Here is a 19,513-nt window from a genome sequence, read left to right on the forward strand (position 1 = left end):
CTTAAATAAGAGCTAAGTTATATTTATTTTTAGGAATTATTAAACATCTCACAAAATAATTTAAATTTGCAAAAAAGAAATTAAATGGTTTGTGTAGATTAAGAAGACCTACATATTTATTTCTAAATATTTGCAATGTATGCTACTTTTTAAGACATAGTAAGTTAAATATTGTTTTAAAAATCTTAAATGCAGGAATTTGAATTATCATGTAAACATCCTTTATTACCTTGAATTTGGTTATATAACAAAACAAACTATAAGTTTAAATGAATATTTAATAAAACAGTAATGTAAAATTTCTTAAAAATGCAGATTTGTTTTTTTAGATATTTACTGTTAGTTGTAATTTCATTCTAAAAGTTTAAAACATTAACTAAAAAACCCAAGGTAACTATAAATTAGTATAAAATAGCTTTTAATAAACCTTGAATACCAATGTTATTAAGTTTAGATTATTGACTACTGAAATTTACAAATTCCCTATGAAAACTATTTTGATTTAGAATTAGTATTACTGAAAAATATTAAAATGGTAAAATAAAATGATATATTTTAAGTTAAGTATAAATTCCAAATTTATAATCAAGTAGTTTCATTATGTTGATGTCGTAGTCGATAATTTATATTGACACGGTCAGTTTTTATTGAACTATAGAAATAAATCTTGAAAATTAAAAGAAAAACAAATATTAAGCGAAAATACAATTAAAAAAAACGTTTTAAGAAGTACAAAAATCTTTCTAATACAACTTATTTTTAAATATATGTATCAAAAATAGATAAAAGTCACCTTTACAAAAATTAACTTTTACAAGTAATCAGTAATGTTTCACTTAATATATTATTTAATCTAAGTAAAACTGCAATATCTAGTTCAAAAACCACGACAACCATTCTAAAATTTTTAAAAAACGGAGTAATTTTTCTTGTCCCACTTTCCACACTAGAATTTATTTGTTCCTAAAAACTCATTTTTACAGAATTTGTTAACTTACAGCTAAATAGATTATGTTTATTTTTTGAGTTAAAGTTTATTAGGTTGTTGCTATAGTCCATAGAAAAAGTGGGACACTTTGCGTTTTTTTTATCTTACAATATACTTCCAAAAAATGTTTAATTTTTCGACTTTTGTTTTAAATTTTTTAAGAAATAAGCTTTAATGGTTAGTGTATTTATATTTTAGGTTAACTTAATCATTTTCAAGGTATAGGCTATTTTTGGTCCGTTCAGTATTGGTCTTTAATTAGGGTGTCCTTGCTTTGTAAAAAGAAGTACTAAATTTTAGTTTACTTACTAATAACGATATATTTACTCAATCATAAAAAAAACATACTTTAATATTTTGCTAATTATGATACGAGAACTAAGAAAAAATTATAGACCCTTTTGTGGTTTCTTGATTCTCGCACTATGTTTAAAAAAAAGATTGAAATGAGCTTTTAAAGACATAAACTGAAAAAACTAAAACTTTTAAAGTAACAAAACCATTTTACTAATAGTTGTTTTATCTTTCAAAAAGTTGTTATTAAAACCAGAATCAAAAACATAAACAGTTTCTCAAAAAATTTAAACTTCAGTAAATAAATTATTACTACAGCATAAAAAATTATTCAATTAACTGAAGATATCTAACAGAAACAAAAGCTTTAGTTTAAAGAAAGGTTTAGATTTCACTTTCTTAGTGTCTATAGTTTTTTAAAAAGTTAAAATGACATGAAGATCAGTTTTTACTAAACTATCAGTGTAATTTAAAGTCATGATGTTTTATAAAATGTAAAACAGTATTGATACTTTTAGGGCTTATTGGTTCAATGACAGTTAATACTTTATTTATTTAAAAGAGCAATCCTTACAGACTCTTAATAACAAGTTACGATTTTATTTTCTTACTGACAACTTTGGGAAAACAAGATGAAGGGCGAAAAAAAGAAAACTTCACGGTGGCCTTCGGCAGTGGCATCGTACATTTCGAGGACGTCGTATTCCACTGATAGTACCGGTGCAATTGTGTCCACCACCGTCACAAGAAAAATTGAACCGGTGCGTTTTGAAATAATTACCCGGCCAAAACTTTCGGGGCGAGGGAGAAACGAAAAAACATCTTTCTCGCGTGGAAGTTCACCGCCGCTTGAACTTTCACACGACCGCTTGTCAACGAAAAGGCTGCGTAAGGAGCTCGAAGACATCACATCGGACCCCCCGGAGATGATCAGCGCCCGGCTGAAAGGCGACGACCTGCGCGAATGGACGGCCGAAATACAAGGACCTCCGGGGAGCCCGTACGAGGGCGGCACCTTCCGGCTGAACCTCAAGTTTCCGGCCGGCTATCCAGCGCAACCCCCGGTGGTGACTTTCGCCACCAGGGTGTACCACTGCAACGTCGACCGCCGAGGTCGCATCGGCGTGGACGTCCTCCGGTACGAGGGCTGGTCTTGCGCGCTGACGCCGGCAAAAGTGCTGCTGTCGGTGCAGTCACTGCTGACCGACCCCAACCCCGACGACCCGCTGGAGGCCGAAGTGGCGAGGCAGTACGTCAACGACAGGGAGGCACACGACAGGACGTGCAGGCGGTGGACCGAGACGTACGCGAGCTGACTGTTACGTCACTTATTGTTTTTTTTTTGAGCGCACCAATAAAATCTTTTGACCTAAAACTTTTATTTTTTATGAAATAGATGCTTGAAAAGTGTAAAAAGTCACGTCATTAACGGAAACTTAGGTTTTAATTTATAAAATTTACAGAGTATTTTTTTTGTAGATTGTATAATAGTTTTATTTAAAAGTCAAATATAACTTCAGAAATTTTCAAAACATTCTATATCTTCTGCTTAGTTTTAAATTGGTTATATAATAATTTTCTGAATTATTATTGCAATGCTGCATAATATCAGCCAGAAATGGCTGTATTGATGTGCAAAGTAATGCATTTAACAGGTAATAGTATTTACAAAAAAACTTATTATTACTGTTTTTAAATAACTCAGTGAATAGTTAAATTGTATACAACAAAACAAAGAACATTTTTTTACCCGGAAAACCTTTGCACTTAATATATAATTAATATTCTGTAATATATTTGATTTATACATGTTACAGACTTAAGCTGAAGTTATATCTTTAGTACACAAAATATACTAGTTTAAACTTTTATGTTCTTATGTTAAATGTAAGTCAACAGTTTATTAGTTCAAAATATTAACGATGCTTACATTTAATTCCATTAAAGATAACAGTTTATTGAATGGCTAAAAAATATTTTGTCCAAGGACCTAGTGTACAAAAAACCTTTCAGTACACTACTTGGACACAGTTGAACTCCTTGTACTGGACTTTTGTCATTTATTTGAATTTTAGTAAAAAATTTCCAATAATTTTGTTATCAAACTAAACTAATTTTTAAACTATTTAAAAACAGCATTAGTATACGTAGGTTAACAAAATAGTTGATCAAACCACTTCGTCAACTTGTTAAGATCAACGAATTGGTATGATCAAACCTTTTGTTAAACTTGAGCTTGTCTCACGGCATACAAAAGTCCAGGCCTCTGTTCAATGTTTTTGTTGATAGTATATGTAAGAAATTGAGTTATGCTGCTTAAATGAATAAAAATTTCTGTATGCTATTAATTTAACATATATTTTAACTAAGCAATATGCAACTGTATAAAAATAAACATAATTGTGTATTTCTTTCAGAAAAATTTCATAAAAATGTTTTGTATTGCAATACATTGTTTTTATAGTAAAGATTCAAAAAACTTTTCTGCTATTGATTGAGCATAATACTTGAAAGTAAACATTTGACTGCTAGTTTTGCTAAGAGTTCTTTATAATAATTTCATCTTTACACCAAGTAATGACTGTATTTTTAAATAATCTCAAACTTAAAAGTCTATATAACAGGGTTTCCCAAAGTAGGCGATTTAAGTAAGTCGGGGGGCGATAATTAGTAAGGGGGCGAAAGGGTGGGCGATAGCTAGTAAGGGGGCGATTTTGAAATTTTTGGCTGTCATTAAACTTTTAAATTGCTATTTTACTAATTTTAGCTTGCTATTAAATATTTGACCCTGAGGTAAAACTTACCAAAAAAAGTTTATTTTATTTATGTAAAATATAGAGACAAAATTCAAGTGCTTATGACTCCTACTTTAAAGTAAACTACAATTTTTCATTCATATATTTTCTTATTTAAAAGTTACATAGATCATAGACGATCGGAATCCCTCTCACCATTTTATAACCTGACATATATGGTATTTGGGATCATAAACCGTTCATAAAAATCTATGTTATATATTATTAAGTTTCTAGGTAAATTGGCAACGCTGTATAACTTCATTTCTTATTCTAACTTAGTGACTTTTCAAAAAACAATTGAAAATATCATGAGGTGATAGTTATATTACCTCATGATATTTCCAATTATATTTTGAAAAGTGACTGACTTTGAACTAAAATTGAATTTTTCCAAAGAACGAAATAAAAGCTTTTGGACTCAACAAAAACTAAGGCAAAATTATTTAATCATTTGAGAGGAATATAGATTGTTGTTTATAGTTTTTCCTTTTAGCTATGTTGTTGAGAAAGCTTTCAGATCAGATATCAACATCTTTAGCAAAAGATCTAATCTAGATATTTGTAGAGGCTTTTTATTACTGATTAATAATCAGATAAGAAAAACTTGCAAGCAGTCATGAACCTCATCCTTCACATTATATTAGACTTCAATAGCAGACATTATTTTATGAAATTTCTTTTGTTTTATTTAATCTTTTAAAATACTTTTTATTTAACCTTGTTTGTATTGTATTTAAGTAGTCTTTTTCTAATAAATTTTTTTAAGTTATCTATTCTACAACAGGTTTGCATAATGCCTAATAAATATTAATTACGGTAGACTTCCTCTTGAGTTCGCACTTTTTACCCAAAAAAAAAAGTGCAAAGATTTATATTTTCTAAAGTTTAACTTAAATAAAGTCTATTACTAACTAAGTATTAATAAAACAAAAAATACATAATATTTAATATCTTATATAGATCTATTTTTTAATGAATGTTTGTTTTATGTTTTAGTTAATTTTATGTTTATGCATAACGTTATTGCATATAATATATTTAAATTTATAATTTTGTAAAAAAAAAGGTAATAACTTTTGAGTTTGCACTTTTTGATTTCGTTCAAAGTGCCAACTCAAGCGGAAGTCTACTGTATTTATTAAATCATTTATGTTTTAAATCTGATATTAGTTTTATTTTGATCTGGTTAATTTTGTAGTTTATGTTTGTCGTTTTGCATTACATTAGAAGTTTTTATAGCATAGTGATTGAAGTGTTTGTTTGAAAGAAATCTATTTGAAATATTTTTGTTATTACTTGTTTAATCTGTATAAATAAAAAAATCTTGATAACCATTAAAGTTTTTATTTTAAGTTTTTTTTTGGTTTTAAAAGAGTATAGATTTGAGGTCTCTATTTGAAACTACTTCAAATTTTTCATTTAAAACATTTTTAAAATCAATTTTATTTTCCAACTTGATTTATTATCGTTAAAAAACCCATAAATTAAGGAATTTTAAATTATTAAAACAAATATTTTTTGTTTTATCTTAATTTTTAATATATTAGCAATTAGAATGTGTTGTTTATTTTAATAGTTCAACACTAGCTTTTAGTTTTTCACTATTTTCTTCTGGTAAATTATCATAGGCTAATGACTAGAGAAAAAATAAATTTAAAACAGTATTAAATAAGCCATTAAAAAGACTGCTGCAGTTACGAAACAAAATTTTAAGCTAATTAAAAGAATTTTTTAATCGATTGCTTTCTGTTCACAGAATTAACTGTAAAACTTTCAATTTTTTTTTTGAATTTATTTAAAAAAAAAGAAAATGTTAAAATTAAGGTTTAGTTTCCTAAAGGTTATTCCAAGTCAAATACTATTTAATAGTATTCTATTACAAAACATGTAGTTTAAAAAGTTTAAAATTAAGTTTTTAACTTTACAAGTAACTTGCTTATAATATATCTTAGCATTGAAATTAATAACTTTACTTCATTAACTGAAGCTGTTGATGAAACCACTTTTCATGTGAGATAATCAACCAGTCGGTCAAACTTCCTCAAACTAGATCAGAAAATATGTTTTGTTATTTATTTTTTTATGTGTAATATAAACTGTTCATTTTTTTATAAATTCTTTATCTCTGGTATAGTAATTTTAGAATATGCCTATTTATAAAATAATTTTAGTACCTTGTGCGGCTTAAACAAGTTAGTTAGTATTAACTTCTAAATGTCCGAAATTCGTTATATGAGAGATTATTATAATGTCAGGTTTAAATTAAGATTTCAGATGGGTAACGTACGGTTAAGATCCAGTCAAATATTGACATGCTAAGTAACTTGGAAACTAATTGTGCAAAAGAAACAAAATTTAGTTTTTTGATACTAAATATTTTGAAATACACTTTCAATTTGGTTTTCAGTTCACAATAGTATTTCCTAGATCACAATAATACTAAATCATTTTATTACAATTTTGCTCGAGTTTTTTAATTTTCTTATATGTTATTTTTTAAGTTATGCAGCCCGCAATTACATTTTAAACGAGTTGAAACTAGAAAAGATTTTTTAGTAAATATGAATCACTGACTACAAAAGTTGTCCACCACTACCCTAAAAGTTTCATTAGTTACAAAACAGTTCATATCTAAACAATACTAATTACAGATTACACAAGGCTTTTTAATAATTAAGTATTTTAATACATTTAACTGGGCTTATAGGAAAACAAATTTAACTTATTTTCTCAAGCCCTGTAAACTACTTTGAACACAGCTCAAAAGTGCGTGCATAAGAAGTACCAGACTAAATTACATTTCGAACACAACTTTTTCGGCTCAAAATTTCTACTCAAGAGAAAAACTACTTTGTAAAATCGTGGAGGGCGATTATTTTTCGAATTTCTGAAAAGGGGGCGATTTAGAAAATGAGTTTGGGAAACCCTGCTGTATAAGATAGTAAAACTTGTGAAAAAAAACAATGGTTTGCATCCGGAAAACTGCAAAACGCGTGCTAAATGGGTCCTCAAAGCAAAAAATCTGTCGCCTACTTAAAAATATACTTTTGAATAAAAATTTAAAAAAATTGATAAAAAGTAAGCTCTAGGTTAAACAACTAGTACTTACTAGTGTTTTATTATAAATCATTTTGTTACGATTTTGATCAAAATAGTATTTTTTCCAAATAAGTATAGTTTTTAAAACAATTACAGCCCGCGGAAGACTTTTTTTATTTTGAATCAGGGTTTTCAATAGTGCGATACTTCTTTTTCTGGGCTACTAAATTGAGGAGCAATGCAGTACAGTAGCGAAAGAGTAATAGATTTTGAAATTTTAAGCACTATACGGTTGATGACTATAATGAAAAACATTTACAGAAGCCTGAGAGATAGATTGATAGCGAAGAGTTTATTTTAATTTATGACCTGGTGGAAGTAAGGTAAAAAGATCTGTTGATCAGGTGAAAGTTTAAGTCCTTTTTAAGCTTAACTTACTATTTTAATTCAAGTGACGGCGATTCTGATTCCAGTATTTTGTAAAAGCCATGTTCCATATGGCCTTGATAGCTACAAGTTGAAAATTTTTATTTTGCAGCGTACGTTTCTCCTTACACACCGTCGCTGAAGTATAATACTAATAAATTTCACACTTTTTACTATATAAAGATTGGGTATTTTTTACAACTTAGCACACATTACAAATCAGTAAGTTTTTCTTTAATTACACTAAATTTATTAGTAACTTAAAAGCAAAGATGCTAAACTACAAAGTAATTAATATTTGTTTGTTGAAGGATGAAAAAGCGCTCAAAAAGTTTGGTCTAAGGACCTGGTGTACGAATAAAACCTTTCGGTTATTGAATCGTATACAACATGCTTTTACAATTTCTTACGAGATGAAAAATAAACTTTTTCTAACTTGTTCTGCTAAAAATTTCAAGGCACAATCCTGAAAACAATAGTTTCAATAGTATTTGTAATATAATGTTTGTTTCAGGTTAAATATCTCATGACCGGAGTCAAGTCAAAACTCAAAGAAGAGTTAGAAAAAAATTCTCCCACGCTTGGAAGAAATGCTAAATACGAAAAAACTGTTAGTTTTTTAAAATTAAAAAAGCAATATTTTGGTTGTGATCTTTTTAGTTTTTTTAGCTTATGGTTTTTTTACTATTAAAAGCTTTATACTTTTTGATTTTTTTTATGTTTAACAGCTTGTAACTGTAAATATTTCAGAGCAAAATAAATCGACTCCCAGGGTATCTCTGCGTTCAAATGTTGAGATTCTTCTATAAAGAAAAAGGATCAGTCAACGCAAAAATTTTAAGGTTAGTCTTGCTTGTTTTTAAAGCTATAGCTTGGAAATTACAGATGTTTCTAATTCAATTTGTAATAGTTAATCATCTAGATGTAAAATTTTATTTTAAACAAGTTATAATTATAACTTATCTTTTTATAACGATATTAAACATCCCATGTTAAACAAAACTTCCTGCGTTGTTGTTTCAGTTGTTGCTTTTAAAAAGTACTTTGTAAAGAAATTGCTGTAATGGTAAACAACAATAACATAATAAAAATTTTGTCAGGATGTGAAATTTCCTATGAGCTTTGACGCGTACGAGCTGTGCACCACCGAACTGCAGAACAGGTTGAAGCCGCAGCGGGAAAAGTTCGAGGCGGTGGAAGAAGCGAAGGCCGAAGCGGCCCTCTCCGGAAACAAGAAGCCAAGTGTGAAGGATGCGAACGCGAAGAAGGAGGTTCTGGATTACGAAAATTACTCTTTTGACAACGGTGAGAGTTGATTGTTGACTTTGCTTGTTCAGTGTTATAAAATTTTATAATGTAGATAGAGTAGCATGACTGTCATAAATAAAATAAGTTATAAATTGCAAAGCACTATTGTAACACATACGTCTCATAAGAAATATAAACACACATGTGTCATCATTAATAGTACATTAGTATGTTTTTATGTTTCATTAGCTTACTAGAGTACTAAGTTTTTGTCATGCTAGCAGGTTGTTATACACAAATTAAACAACCATGTTATTTTATATAGTTGTTTAATTTTATGTAATTATATTTTGTAAAGCTAGTAGCTTATTTTACATAATTATTCAGATGTCGGATCAAGCAACAGCGGCTATTACGAACTTCAAGCTATCATAACCCACCAGGGAAGATCATCGTCTAGCGGACATTATGTTGGCTGGCTCCGTGTTCAAGAAGGTAGAATAATAGCGAGTTATAAATGCTTCTTACCGCAATCTAAAAATAATACAATAATTATGCATAAACAGATTTACAGGCAAAAGTTATACAATTGAATGTAACAAATTAAACAGTATTCTTTCTTTATTACACTATTACATGATTCTCTGTGTTTATTCATAGGTTAACACACTTCAATAGACCTAAACTTAAATACCTTTTAACGTCTTGTCTAGGACAGGACTTACTAGAAAATAGTCGCCCAGAATAAATGATTGTTAACAAATGAATATAGCTTTTAAACTAATATCAAAATCAAGTTTAGCTGTTTTTATTTAGATAAAATATCTTTAACTTTAATATTTAAGCTGTACATCGTACCAAAACATCTCAATTTCAATTAACTTAATGTTGTCACTAGAAATTTTCTAGTAAAGTATATTTTTTAAATAAACTATTAACAGTCTAATGCTGAATTTTCAGAATAATATAATGGCGTAAGTAAAGCAATTAAAAAATAAATAGTTTTGTAAACATAGATGTTAAATAGTCTAGTCTTGATGACTTAAGGTCTGAAAAGTAGAAGTGTTTAAAAAGATTTTTTTTGCAGATTTAGTCAACATAAAAAATTAGGGAAAGTTAATAAAAGTAAAAAATAATTTTTTCGAAAAAAAACTATCTTATTATTATTAGACTCTAATTTTTTATCGAGGTACTTCTGTTTAAACCTGCATTCAAACTAAACAAAATTGAAAAACTTATTTATACAATGCGACTGAAAAAAAAAACCACCTACTTTTTATTCATGTTAACGATTTTTGAATAAGGTAACAACTAACAAGTAGTAGATTTTGTGCCTTCAAAACTTAGAAGTAAGCTCAAAGTCTAGACAAGACATTCACCTGCAGTCAATTCATCAAAAGAAAATTGTACATGATGTACTTAAATAAGTGATATAGATTACTACTTTGATATTACTTCACTGATGAATTTTAATTTAAGCATCAATGTTTTAACTTTAACAAAACCGTCAGTCTTTTAATTTGTTTTTTTTTTCTGTTACATTACTGTATAAAAAAGCTTAAGTAAACTTTATTTTTGAATAACTATTAAAAGTTTTAATTTATCATAAAAAGTTAATATTATTCTATAACTAACAGAACTTTTGAATAAGTTTTACAAACGTTCTTTTCGTCAATTTATCATACTAAATATTTAAAACCAAATGTTGCTTTTTAATATATTACATTACATGGTACGTATCAATACTTTTATCGATTGCACAACTAGATTTAAACTTAGTAAACCTAAACTCTTAATTTTTTTTCTTAGTTAACCTTTAAAATGATTTTTTTTGCTTTTACCTTTTTTTAATAATGTTGTTCGAATTGTCACTTATTGTATTTAAGGTATGTTTATTTTTTAAATAAAAATTTTACGAATGCCTTAAATCTGAATTTAATAAAAAAAAATTAATGATAAGTTTTGTTTTCGCTTTAAACTTTGTATTTTGCTAATTATTTCGAAAATTTTAATCAATAAAATCTCATAACTGATTGTTAATTACTTTTTTTGCTAAAAAGCTACTATATGAACGTTTGTTGGTATTCTTTTTGAAGCGGTAGACTATTCTTAACGAGTAATAGTTTTATAAAATAAATCTATTAATAAAATTATTTTATCCTTAAAATACTATTAACGTTTCTAATATACAGAAACAAAACTATAATTATCTAAATTGGATCAAAAGGTTTTCTTAAACAAGGTGTGGGGTTTTTACTTTTAAATATATCTTAATGTTTTTAACAAACTTTAATAAGAAACCTGATAAAAATATCATTATTTAAAAGTTTTTTCAGATGTTTTTTTGTCAACTTAAAACCAAAATAGTTTTAACCTAATCTACGACGTCTAAGGGTTTCTGTTTGCTACTCTTTTATTAGTAAAAAATCGTTTTTTTTTTTTATTACTAAATTCTTATTATTAGCATTTTCTTAATTTATACACAAATGACAACACAGAACAAACATAAAGGTTTTTTTTAAGAGACCAACAGATAGGAAAACTTAACACATGAGTTGCTTTTTCTGTGTTTTTTTTACGTATTTATTATACATTAACAAACTTTCAATAAAATACAAAACCATATTTAAATTTTAATTATAAAACTGTATAAGTTCTTATTTTATGCTATAACAAACTTTGATAAAACATTTGAAACATTATGCTTTTTATAAAGCTAGTTTGTAAATACATTTAGTTTTTAAATTTTAAATGCATAAGTAGTTTTACTTTAAGTAGTTTAAGTAGTCCTTTTTATCTAAGGTTTCATTAAAAAGATGATTGTTTCGTTATAGTTCAAACTTTATTTTAAAATTTGATATTCTTAATTCTTGTAGTAACAAAAATTAAAAAAATTCAATAGAAACAATATTTTATACGAGAGGTAAGTAGTAAATTGTAAAAATATTATATACACGCTTTCATTTCACTAACTTGTTCCATAATATTTACACTAGACACTTTGTGCAAAAGTGACGCTCAGTCCAAAAGTAAAGTACAGTGCATTTCTAAAACTTACCGTTTTTACCATTGTTTGGCTTATATTAAAGATTATACAAAAGCTTGTAAAATTAAATACGATAGTAAACGAGAAATCATAAAACTTATACAATAAAAGTAACAGACGTAAAATACTGTATAAAAAAATTTAAAATATTGAAATTTGGATAACAAAAAGAAGTAATTTTAACATTTAAAATGAATTTATTTACAGGAGACATAATTTAATTTGCTTTAACTTAAAAAAATTTATAAATTAGCTGAGTATCTTTTGTAAAAACGAAATAATTTTGCGAATATTTGTAGAGATTATTAGTTTTAAAAGTTAAAGTTTTTTTCTACAGTTAACTAATAGTATTAAAAGTTTATATCGGCTAAACCGCCAATGAGTCTAAATTTGGCAGTCATGCGTTATTAATTCTGAGGGTGTTTCGATTAATGCTTTTATTATATTAATCAGTTTTTGAGAATTTTAATCAAATACTTTTTTTTTGTGCTATTGGTTTTAAGCTGAACAATAAAAAATGGAAATGTTACCCTTTTTCATGTATTTTTTCACTTCGAATTGTTATTTTTGAAAATATTTTCGTAAGCCGGATCTTACTTGCAGACCGTAATTTCTCCACCCTTATTCTATAACAAAGTTGTTAAAACTTAAAGTTTTTAAACCAGAACGTGTTTATCTAACTTTGCTTAGTTTAGAACTAGATCATAATCGTAAGTTAGAAACGGGCAAGGTATGACCCATTAGCTTGATCAGTCCGCAAAGTAGAAACCTTTGGCGAGATACATAGTTTCAATCTTGAGAACAAACCTGTGCAAAGCAACTAAAATTTAGTTTTCTTAAAACAAATTTGCATTAATTTTTTTTTGTACGTGATAGTACTTAAAAATTTATTAATTTATAACACTTTTGCGTTAAAAGTTTTATTGATATGTCGTTCAATAAACAAAATATACTATATTGTCACACAACAGCAGCCTTCATTTCTGATGAATAAACTTTTTGTTCCATGACCAAGGATTTAGTGCAAACGTCAGCAATAATAGTACGAATATTTTCTTGATAGTATCAATATTTATTTGTTTCTCTATATATAATGAAATCTATTTTTCTTAATTTATATTTATGAAAAAAAATACTTTGTTTATTAAGTGTTTTTGTCGATTTAAAGGTCCATGAGTTTATTTATTTTATCTACAAATACTTTATTGTGAAACTTAGAAAACTTCGTAATTGATTGTTCTTAAAATTATTTGCATATACACTAATAAAACTAATTTTTAAATGAGTCTTTATTTATGAATTTAAGGTATTATCAGTCAATGTTATCATGCTTCACGGGTTTGTCTACCTGTAAATTTACCATAGCACACACAAACAGATAACTTACAAAAAGGTTTAGAGTTATAAATTTTTTTAAGTTGTTGGTTTTCATAGCTAAGCTCTTAAAACGATAACACTTCTTTACAAAGTATGTTTATAATGAAAATTATTTTTTTCAAAGATTTATATCTCTTTGTAAAAAGAATGTAATATGAATTTATAACATATTTAAGTCAGATTTTTTAAATATCTTATATTTTGAGTTATAACCCTCTGATGTTATATTCTCGTCTATTTTGTAGGGTTCTGTTTTTGTAATGTTGTTTGTTAACATATGAGAGTCTGTATTTAGCTCGGGGTTACTTTGTTGGGCGCGTCTACTAGAACTTACCGCCTTATCGGCCGAGTAAGCACGCTTCGCGTGCTTCTTGACCAGATTAGTGAGGCTGGTTGTCGAAAGGATTTTGGGTTTCTTACTACTTGTACTCATTGTTCGAGGTGTTGACCAAACGTAGAGATTTCGCAATAAAATTCACCGCAATTAACCGAGGCTGGTATCAGTAATGCGGACTGGAAATGAGGTGTAATGAACCGAATCTGGTCTTGGTGATGAGAACTGGGATTCACCACAATTAACCGAGGCTGGTCTCAGTAATGCGGACTGGAAATGAGGTGTGATGAACCGAGGCTGGTCTTGGTATTACGTTGACGACTTACCGTAGTCGAATTTAAATAGTATATAACTTAATTTAATCAAACGTTATATTTCGTAATTAAAAGGTTAGCTTACAATATACTAATTCTAATAACTTAATTTACTTAACGATATCTTACTGTTATTAGACAACAACTTAGCACTCAAAATTAATCTACAATTAAAAAATACAACACGATATAAAAAAGAAACACTCGCATGTTTACACGTGCAGGTCAGAGCTCGAATGGTTTGTTTGTCAATACTTTACTAGATGGAATACTTTACTAGATATAAACTATAAATACTATTAGTTAACTGTAGAAAAAAACTTTAACTTTTAAAACTAATAATCTCTACAAATATTCGCAAAATTATTTCGTTTTTACAAAAGATACTCAGCTAATTTATAAATTTTTTTAAGTTAAAGCAAATTAAATTATGTCTCCTGTAAATAAATTCATTTTAAATGTTAAAATTACTTCTTTTTGTTATCCAAATTTCATTATTTTAAATTTTTTTATACAGTATTTTACGTCTGTTACTTTTATTGTATAAGTTTTATGATTTCTCGTTTACTATCGTATTTAATTTTACAAGCTTTTGTATAAACTTTAATATAAGCCAAACAATAGTAAAAACGGTAAGTTTTAGAAATGCACTGTACTTTACTTTTGGACTGAGCGTCACTTTTGCACAAAGTGTCTAGTGTAAATATTATGGAACAAGTTAGTGAAATGAAAGCGTGTATATAATATTTTTACAATTTACTACTTACCTCTCGTATAAAATATTGTTTCTATTGAATTTTTTTAATTTTTGTTACTACAAGAATTAAGAATATCAAATTTTAAAATAAAGTTTGAACTATAACGAAACAATCATCTTTTTAATGAAACCTTAGATAAAAAGGACTACTTAAACTACTTAAAGTAAAACTACTTATGCATTTAAAATTTATAAACTAAATGTATTTACAAACTAGCTTTATAAAAAGCATAATGTTTCAAATATTGTATAAAAGTTTGTTATAGCATAAAATAAGAACTTATACAGTTTTATAATTAAAATTTAAATATGGTTTTGTATTTTATTGAAAGTTTGTTAATGTATAATAAATACGTAAAAAAAACACAGAAAAAGCAACTCATGTGTTAAGTTTTCCTATCTGTTGGTCTCTTAAAAAAAACCTTTATGTTTGTTCTGTGTTGTCATTTGTGTATAAATTAAGAAAATGCTAATAATTAGAATTTAGTAATAAAAAAAAACGATTTTTTACTAATAAAAGAGTAGCAAACAGAAACCCTTAGACGTCGTAGATTAGGTTAAAACTATTATGGTTTTAAGTTGACAAAAAAACATCTGAAAAAACTTTTAAATAATGATATTTTTATCAGGTTTCTTATTAAAGTTTGTTAAAAACTTTAAGATATATTTAAAAGTAAAAACCCCACACCTTGTTTAAGAAAACCTTTTGATCCAATTTAGATAATTATAATTTTGTTTCTGTATATTAGAAACGTTAATAGTATTTTAAGGATAAAATAATTTTATTAATAGATTTATTTTATAAAACTATTACTCGTTAAGAATAGTCTACCGCTTCAAAAAGAATACCAACAAACTTTCATATAGTAGCTTTTTAGCAAAAAAAGTAATTAACAATCAGTTATGAGATTTTATTGATTAAAATTTTCGAAATAATTAGCAAAATAAAAAGTTTAAAGCGAAAACAAAACTTATCATTAATTTTTTTTTATTAAACTCAGATTTAAGGCATTCGTAGAATTTTTATTTAAAAAATAAACATACCTTGAATACAATAAGTGACAATTCGAACAACATTATTAAAAAAAGGTAAAAGCAAAAAAAAATCATTTTAAAGGTTAACTAAGAAAAAAAATTAAGAGTTTAGGTTTACTAAGTTTAAATCTAGTTGTGCAATCGATAAAAGTATTGATACGTACCATGTAATGTAGTATATTAAAAAGCATACTTGGTTTTAAATATTTAATATGATTAATTGACGAAAAGAACGTTTGTAAAACTTATTCAAAAGTTCTGTTAGTTATAGAATAATATTAACTTTTTATGATAAATTAAAACTTTTAATAGTTATTCAAAAATAAAGTTTACTTAAGCTTTTTTATACAGTAATGTAACAGAAAAAAAAAACAAATTAAAAGACTGACGGTTTTGTTAAAGTTAAAACATTGATGCTTAAATTAAAATTCATCAGTGAAGTAATATCAAAGTAGTAATCTATATCACTTATTTAAGTACATCATGTACAATTTTCTTTTGATGAATTGACTGCAGGTGAATGTCTTGTCTAGACTTTGAGCTTACTTCTAAGTTTTGAAGGCACAAAATCTACTACTTGTTAGTTGTTACCTTATTCAAAAATCGTTAACATGAATAAAAAGTAGGTGGTTTTTTTTTTTCAGTCGCATTGTATAAATAAGTTTTTCAATTTTGTTTAGTTTGAATGCAGGTTTAAACAGAAGTACCTCGATAAAAAATTAGAGTCTAATAATAATAAGATAGTTTTTTTTCGAAAAAATTATTTTTTACTTTTATTAACTTTCCCTAATTTTTTATGTTGACTAAATCTGCAAAAAAAAAATCTTTTTAAACACTTCTACTTTTCAGACCTTAAGTCATCAAGACTAGACTATTTAACATCTATGTTTACAAAACTATTTAATTTTTAATTGCTTTACTTACGCCATTATATTATTCTGAAAATTCAGCATTAGACTGTTAATAGTTTATTTAAAAAATATACTTTACTAGAAAATTTCTAGTGACAACATTAAGTTAATTGAAATTGAGATGTTTTGGTACGATGTACAGCTTAAATATTAAAGTTAAAGATATTTTATCTAAATAAAAACAGCTAAACTTGATTTTGATATTAGTTTAAAAGCTTTATTCATTTGTTAACAATCATTTATTCTGGGCGACTATTTTCTAGTAAGTCCTGTCCTAGACAAGACGTTAAAAGGTATCTAAGTTTAGGTCTATTGAAGTGTGTTAACCTATGAATAAACACAGAGAATCATGTGCTAGTGTAATAAAGAAAGAATACTGTTTAATTTGTTACATTTAATTGTATAACTTTTGCCTGTAAATCTGTTTATGCATAATTATTGTATTATTTTTAGATTGCGGTAAGAAGCATTTAAAACTCGCTATTATTCTACCTTCTTGAACACGGAGCCAGCCAACATAATGTCCGCTAGACGATGATCTTCCCTGGTGGGTTATGATAGCTTGAAGTTCGTAATAGCCGCTGTTGCTTGATCCGACATCTGAATAATTATGTAAAATAAGCTACTAGCTTTACAAAATATGATTACATAAAATTAAATAACTATATAAAATAACATGGTTGTTTAATTTGTGTATAACAACCTGCTAGCATGACAAAAACTTAGTACTCTAGTAAGCTAATGAAACATAAAAACATACTAATGTACTATTAATGATGACACATGTGTGTTTATATTTCTTATGAGACGTATGTGTTATAATAGTGCTTTGCAATTTATAATATATTTTCTTTAAGACAGTCATGCTACTCTATCTACATTATAAAACTTTATAACACTGAACAAGCACGATTCAAAGTCAACAATCAACTCTCACCGTTGTCAAAAGAGTAATTTTCGTAATCCAAAACCTCCTTCTTCGCGTTCGCGTCCTTCACACTTGGCTTCTTGTTTCCGGAGAGGGCCGCTTCGGCCTTCGCTTCTTCCACCGCCTCGAACTTTTCCCGCTGCGGCTTCAACTTGTTCTGCAGTTCGGTGGTGCACAGCTCGTACGCGTCAAAGCTCATAGGAAATTTCACATCCTGACAAAATTTTTATTATGTTATTGTTGTTTACCATTACAGCAATTTCTTTACAAAGTACTTTTTAAAAGCAACAACTGAAACAACAACACAGGAAGTTTTGTTTAACATGGGATGTTTAATATCGTTATAAAAAGATAAGTTATAATTATAACTTGTTTAAAATAAAATTTTACATCTAGATGATTAACTATTACAAATTGAATTAAAAACATCTGTAATTTCCAAGCTATAGCTTTAAAAACAAGCAAGACTAACCTTAAGTATTTTTGCGTTGACTGATCCTTTTTCTTTATAGAAGAATCTCACCATTTGAACGCAGAGATACCCTGGGAGTCGATTTATTTTGCTCTGAAATATTTACAGTTACAAGCTGTTAAACATAAAAAAAATCAAAAAGTATAAAGCTTTCAATAATAAAAAAACCATAAACTAAAAAAACTAAAAAGATCACAACCAAAATATTGCTTTTTTAATTTTAAAAAACTAACAGTTTTTTCGTATTTAGCATTTCTTCCAAGCGTGGGAGAATTTTTTTCTAACTCTTCTTTGAGTTTTGACTTGACTCCGGTCATGAGATATTTAACCTGAAACAAACATTATATTACAAATACTATTAAAACTATTGTTTTCAGGATTGTGCCTTGAAATTTTTAGCAGAACAAGTTAGAAAAAGTTTATTTTTCATTTCGTAAGAAATTGTAAAAGCATGTTGTGTACGATTCAATAACCGAAAGGTTTTATTCGTACACCAGGTCCTTAGACCAAACTTTTTGAGCGCTTTTTCATCCTTCAACAAACAAATATTAATTACTTTGTAGTTTAGCATCTTTGCTTTTAAGTTACTAATAAATTTAGTGTAATTAAAGAAAAACTTGCTGATTTGTAATATGTGCTAAGTTGTAAAAAATACCCAATCTTTATATAGTAAAAAGTGTGAAATTTATTAGTATTATACTTCAGCGACGGTGTGTAAGGAGAAACGTACGCTGCAAAATAAAAAATTTTCAACTTGTAGCTATCAAGGCCATATGGAACATGGCTTTTACAAAATACTGGAATCAGAATCGCCGTCACTTGAATTAAAATAGTAAGTTAAGCTTAAAAAGGACTTAAACTTTCACGTGATCAACAGATCTTTTTACCTTACTTCCACCAGGTCATAAATTAAAAAAAACTCTTCGCTATCAATCTATCTCTCAGGCTTCTGTAAATGTTTTTCATTATAGTCATCAACCGTATAGTGCTTAAAATTTCAAAATCTATTACTCTTTCGCTACTGTACTGTATTGCTCCTCAATTTAGTAGCCCAGAAAAAGAAGTATCGCACTATTGAAAACCCTGATTCAAAATAAAAAAAGTCTTCCGCGGGCTGTAATTGTTTTAAAAACTATACTTATTTGGAAAAAATACTATTTTGATCAAAATCGTAACAAAATGATTTATAATAAAACACTAGTAAGTACTAGTTGTTTAACCTAGAGCTTACTTTTTATCAATTTTTTTAAATTTTTATTCAAAAGTATATTTTTAAGTAGGCGACAGATTTTTTGCTTTGAGGACCCATTTAGCACGCGTTTTGCAGTTTTCCGGATGCAAACCATTGTTTTTTTTCACAAGTTTTACTATCTTATACAGCAGGGTTTCCCAAACTCATTTTCTAAATCGCCCCCTTTTCAGAAATTCGAAAAATAATCGCCCACCACGATTTTACAAAGTAGTTTTTCTCTTGAGTAGAAACTTTTGAGCCGAAAAAGTTGTGTTCGAAATGTAATTTAGTCTGGTACTTCTTATGCACGCACTT

General features: G+C 27.5%; 3 protein-coding genes across 3 annotated transcripts; 2 read left to right on the forward strand and 1 right to left on the reverse strand.

The window, feature by feature from the left end:
- The first annotated feature begins 1,914 nt into the window (after positions 1 to 1,914).
- On the forward strand, positions 1,915 to 2,598 carry LOC145842887 (ubiquitin-conjugating enzyme E2 2-like). Its single transcript, XM_082950362.1, has one exon. The coding sequence runs from the start codon at positions 1,915 to 1,917 to the stop codon at positions 2,596 to 2,598; it is 684 nt and encodes a 227-aa protein (XP_082806488.1).
- A 5,473-nt stretch (positions 2,599 to 8,071) lies between these two features.
- Positions 8,072 to 9,541, forward strand: LOC145842888 (ubiquitin carboxyl-terminal hydrolase 14-like). The gene is made up of 4 exons (XM_082950363.1): positions 8,072 to 8,155; positions 8,646 to 8,850; positions 9,181 to 9,288; positions 9,507 to 9,541. The coding sequence occupies exons 1-4, from the start codon at positions 8,072 to 8,074 to the stop codon at positions 9,539 to 9,541; spliced, it is 432 nt and encodes a 143-aa protein (XP_082806489.1).
- Positions 9,542 to 13,700: 4,159 nt separating this feature from the next.
- LOC145842890 (ubiquitin carboxyl-terminal hydrolase 14-like) lies at positions 13,701 to 18,284 on the reverse strand. Its single transcript, XM_082950364.1, has 5 exons — positions 18,201 to 18,284; positions 17,968 to 18,060; positions 17,505 to 17,709; positions 17,060 to 17,167; positions 13,701 to 13,852 (listed from the first exon to the last, which is right to left on the reverse strand). Exons 1-5 carry the CDS (start codon positions 18,282 to 18,284, stop codon positions 13,701 to 13,703), a joined length of 642 nt encoding a protein of 213 aa, XP_082806490.1.
- Positions 18,285 to 19,513: the final 1,229 nt, after the last annotated feature.

Source organism: Thalia democratica, chromosome 8 (genome assembly GCF_965202585.1).
Source record: "Thalia democratica chromosome 8, ktThaDemo2.hap1.1, whole genome shotgun sequence".
Lineage (NCBI taxonomy): Eukaryota > Metazoa > Chordata > Thaliacea > Salpida > Salpidae > Thalia > Thalia democratica.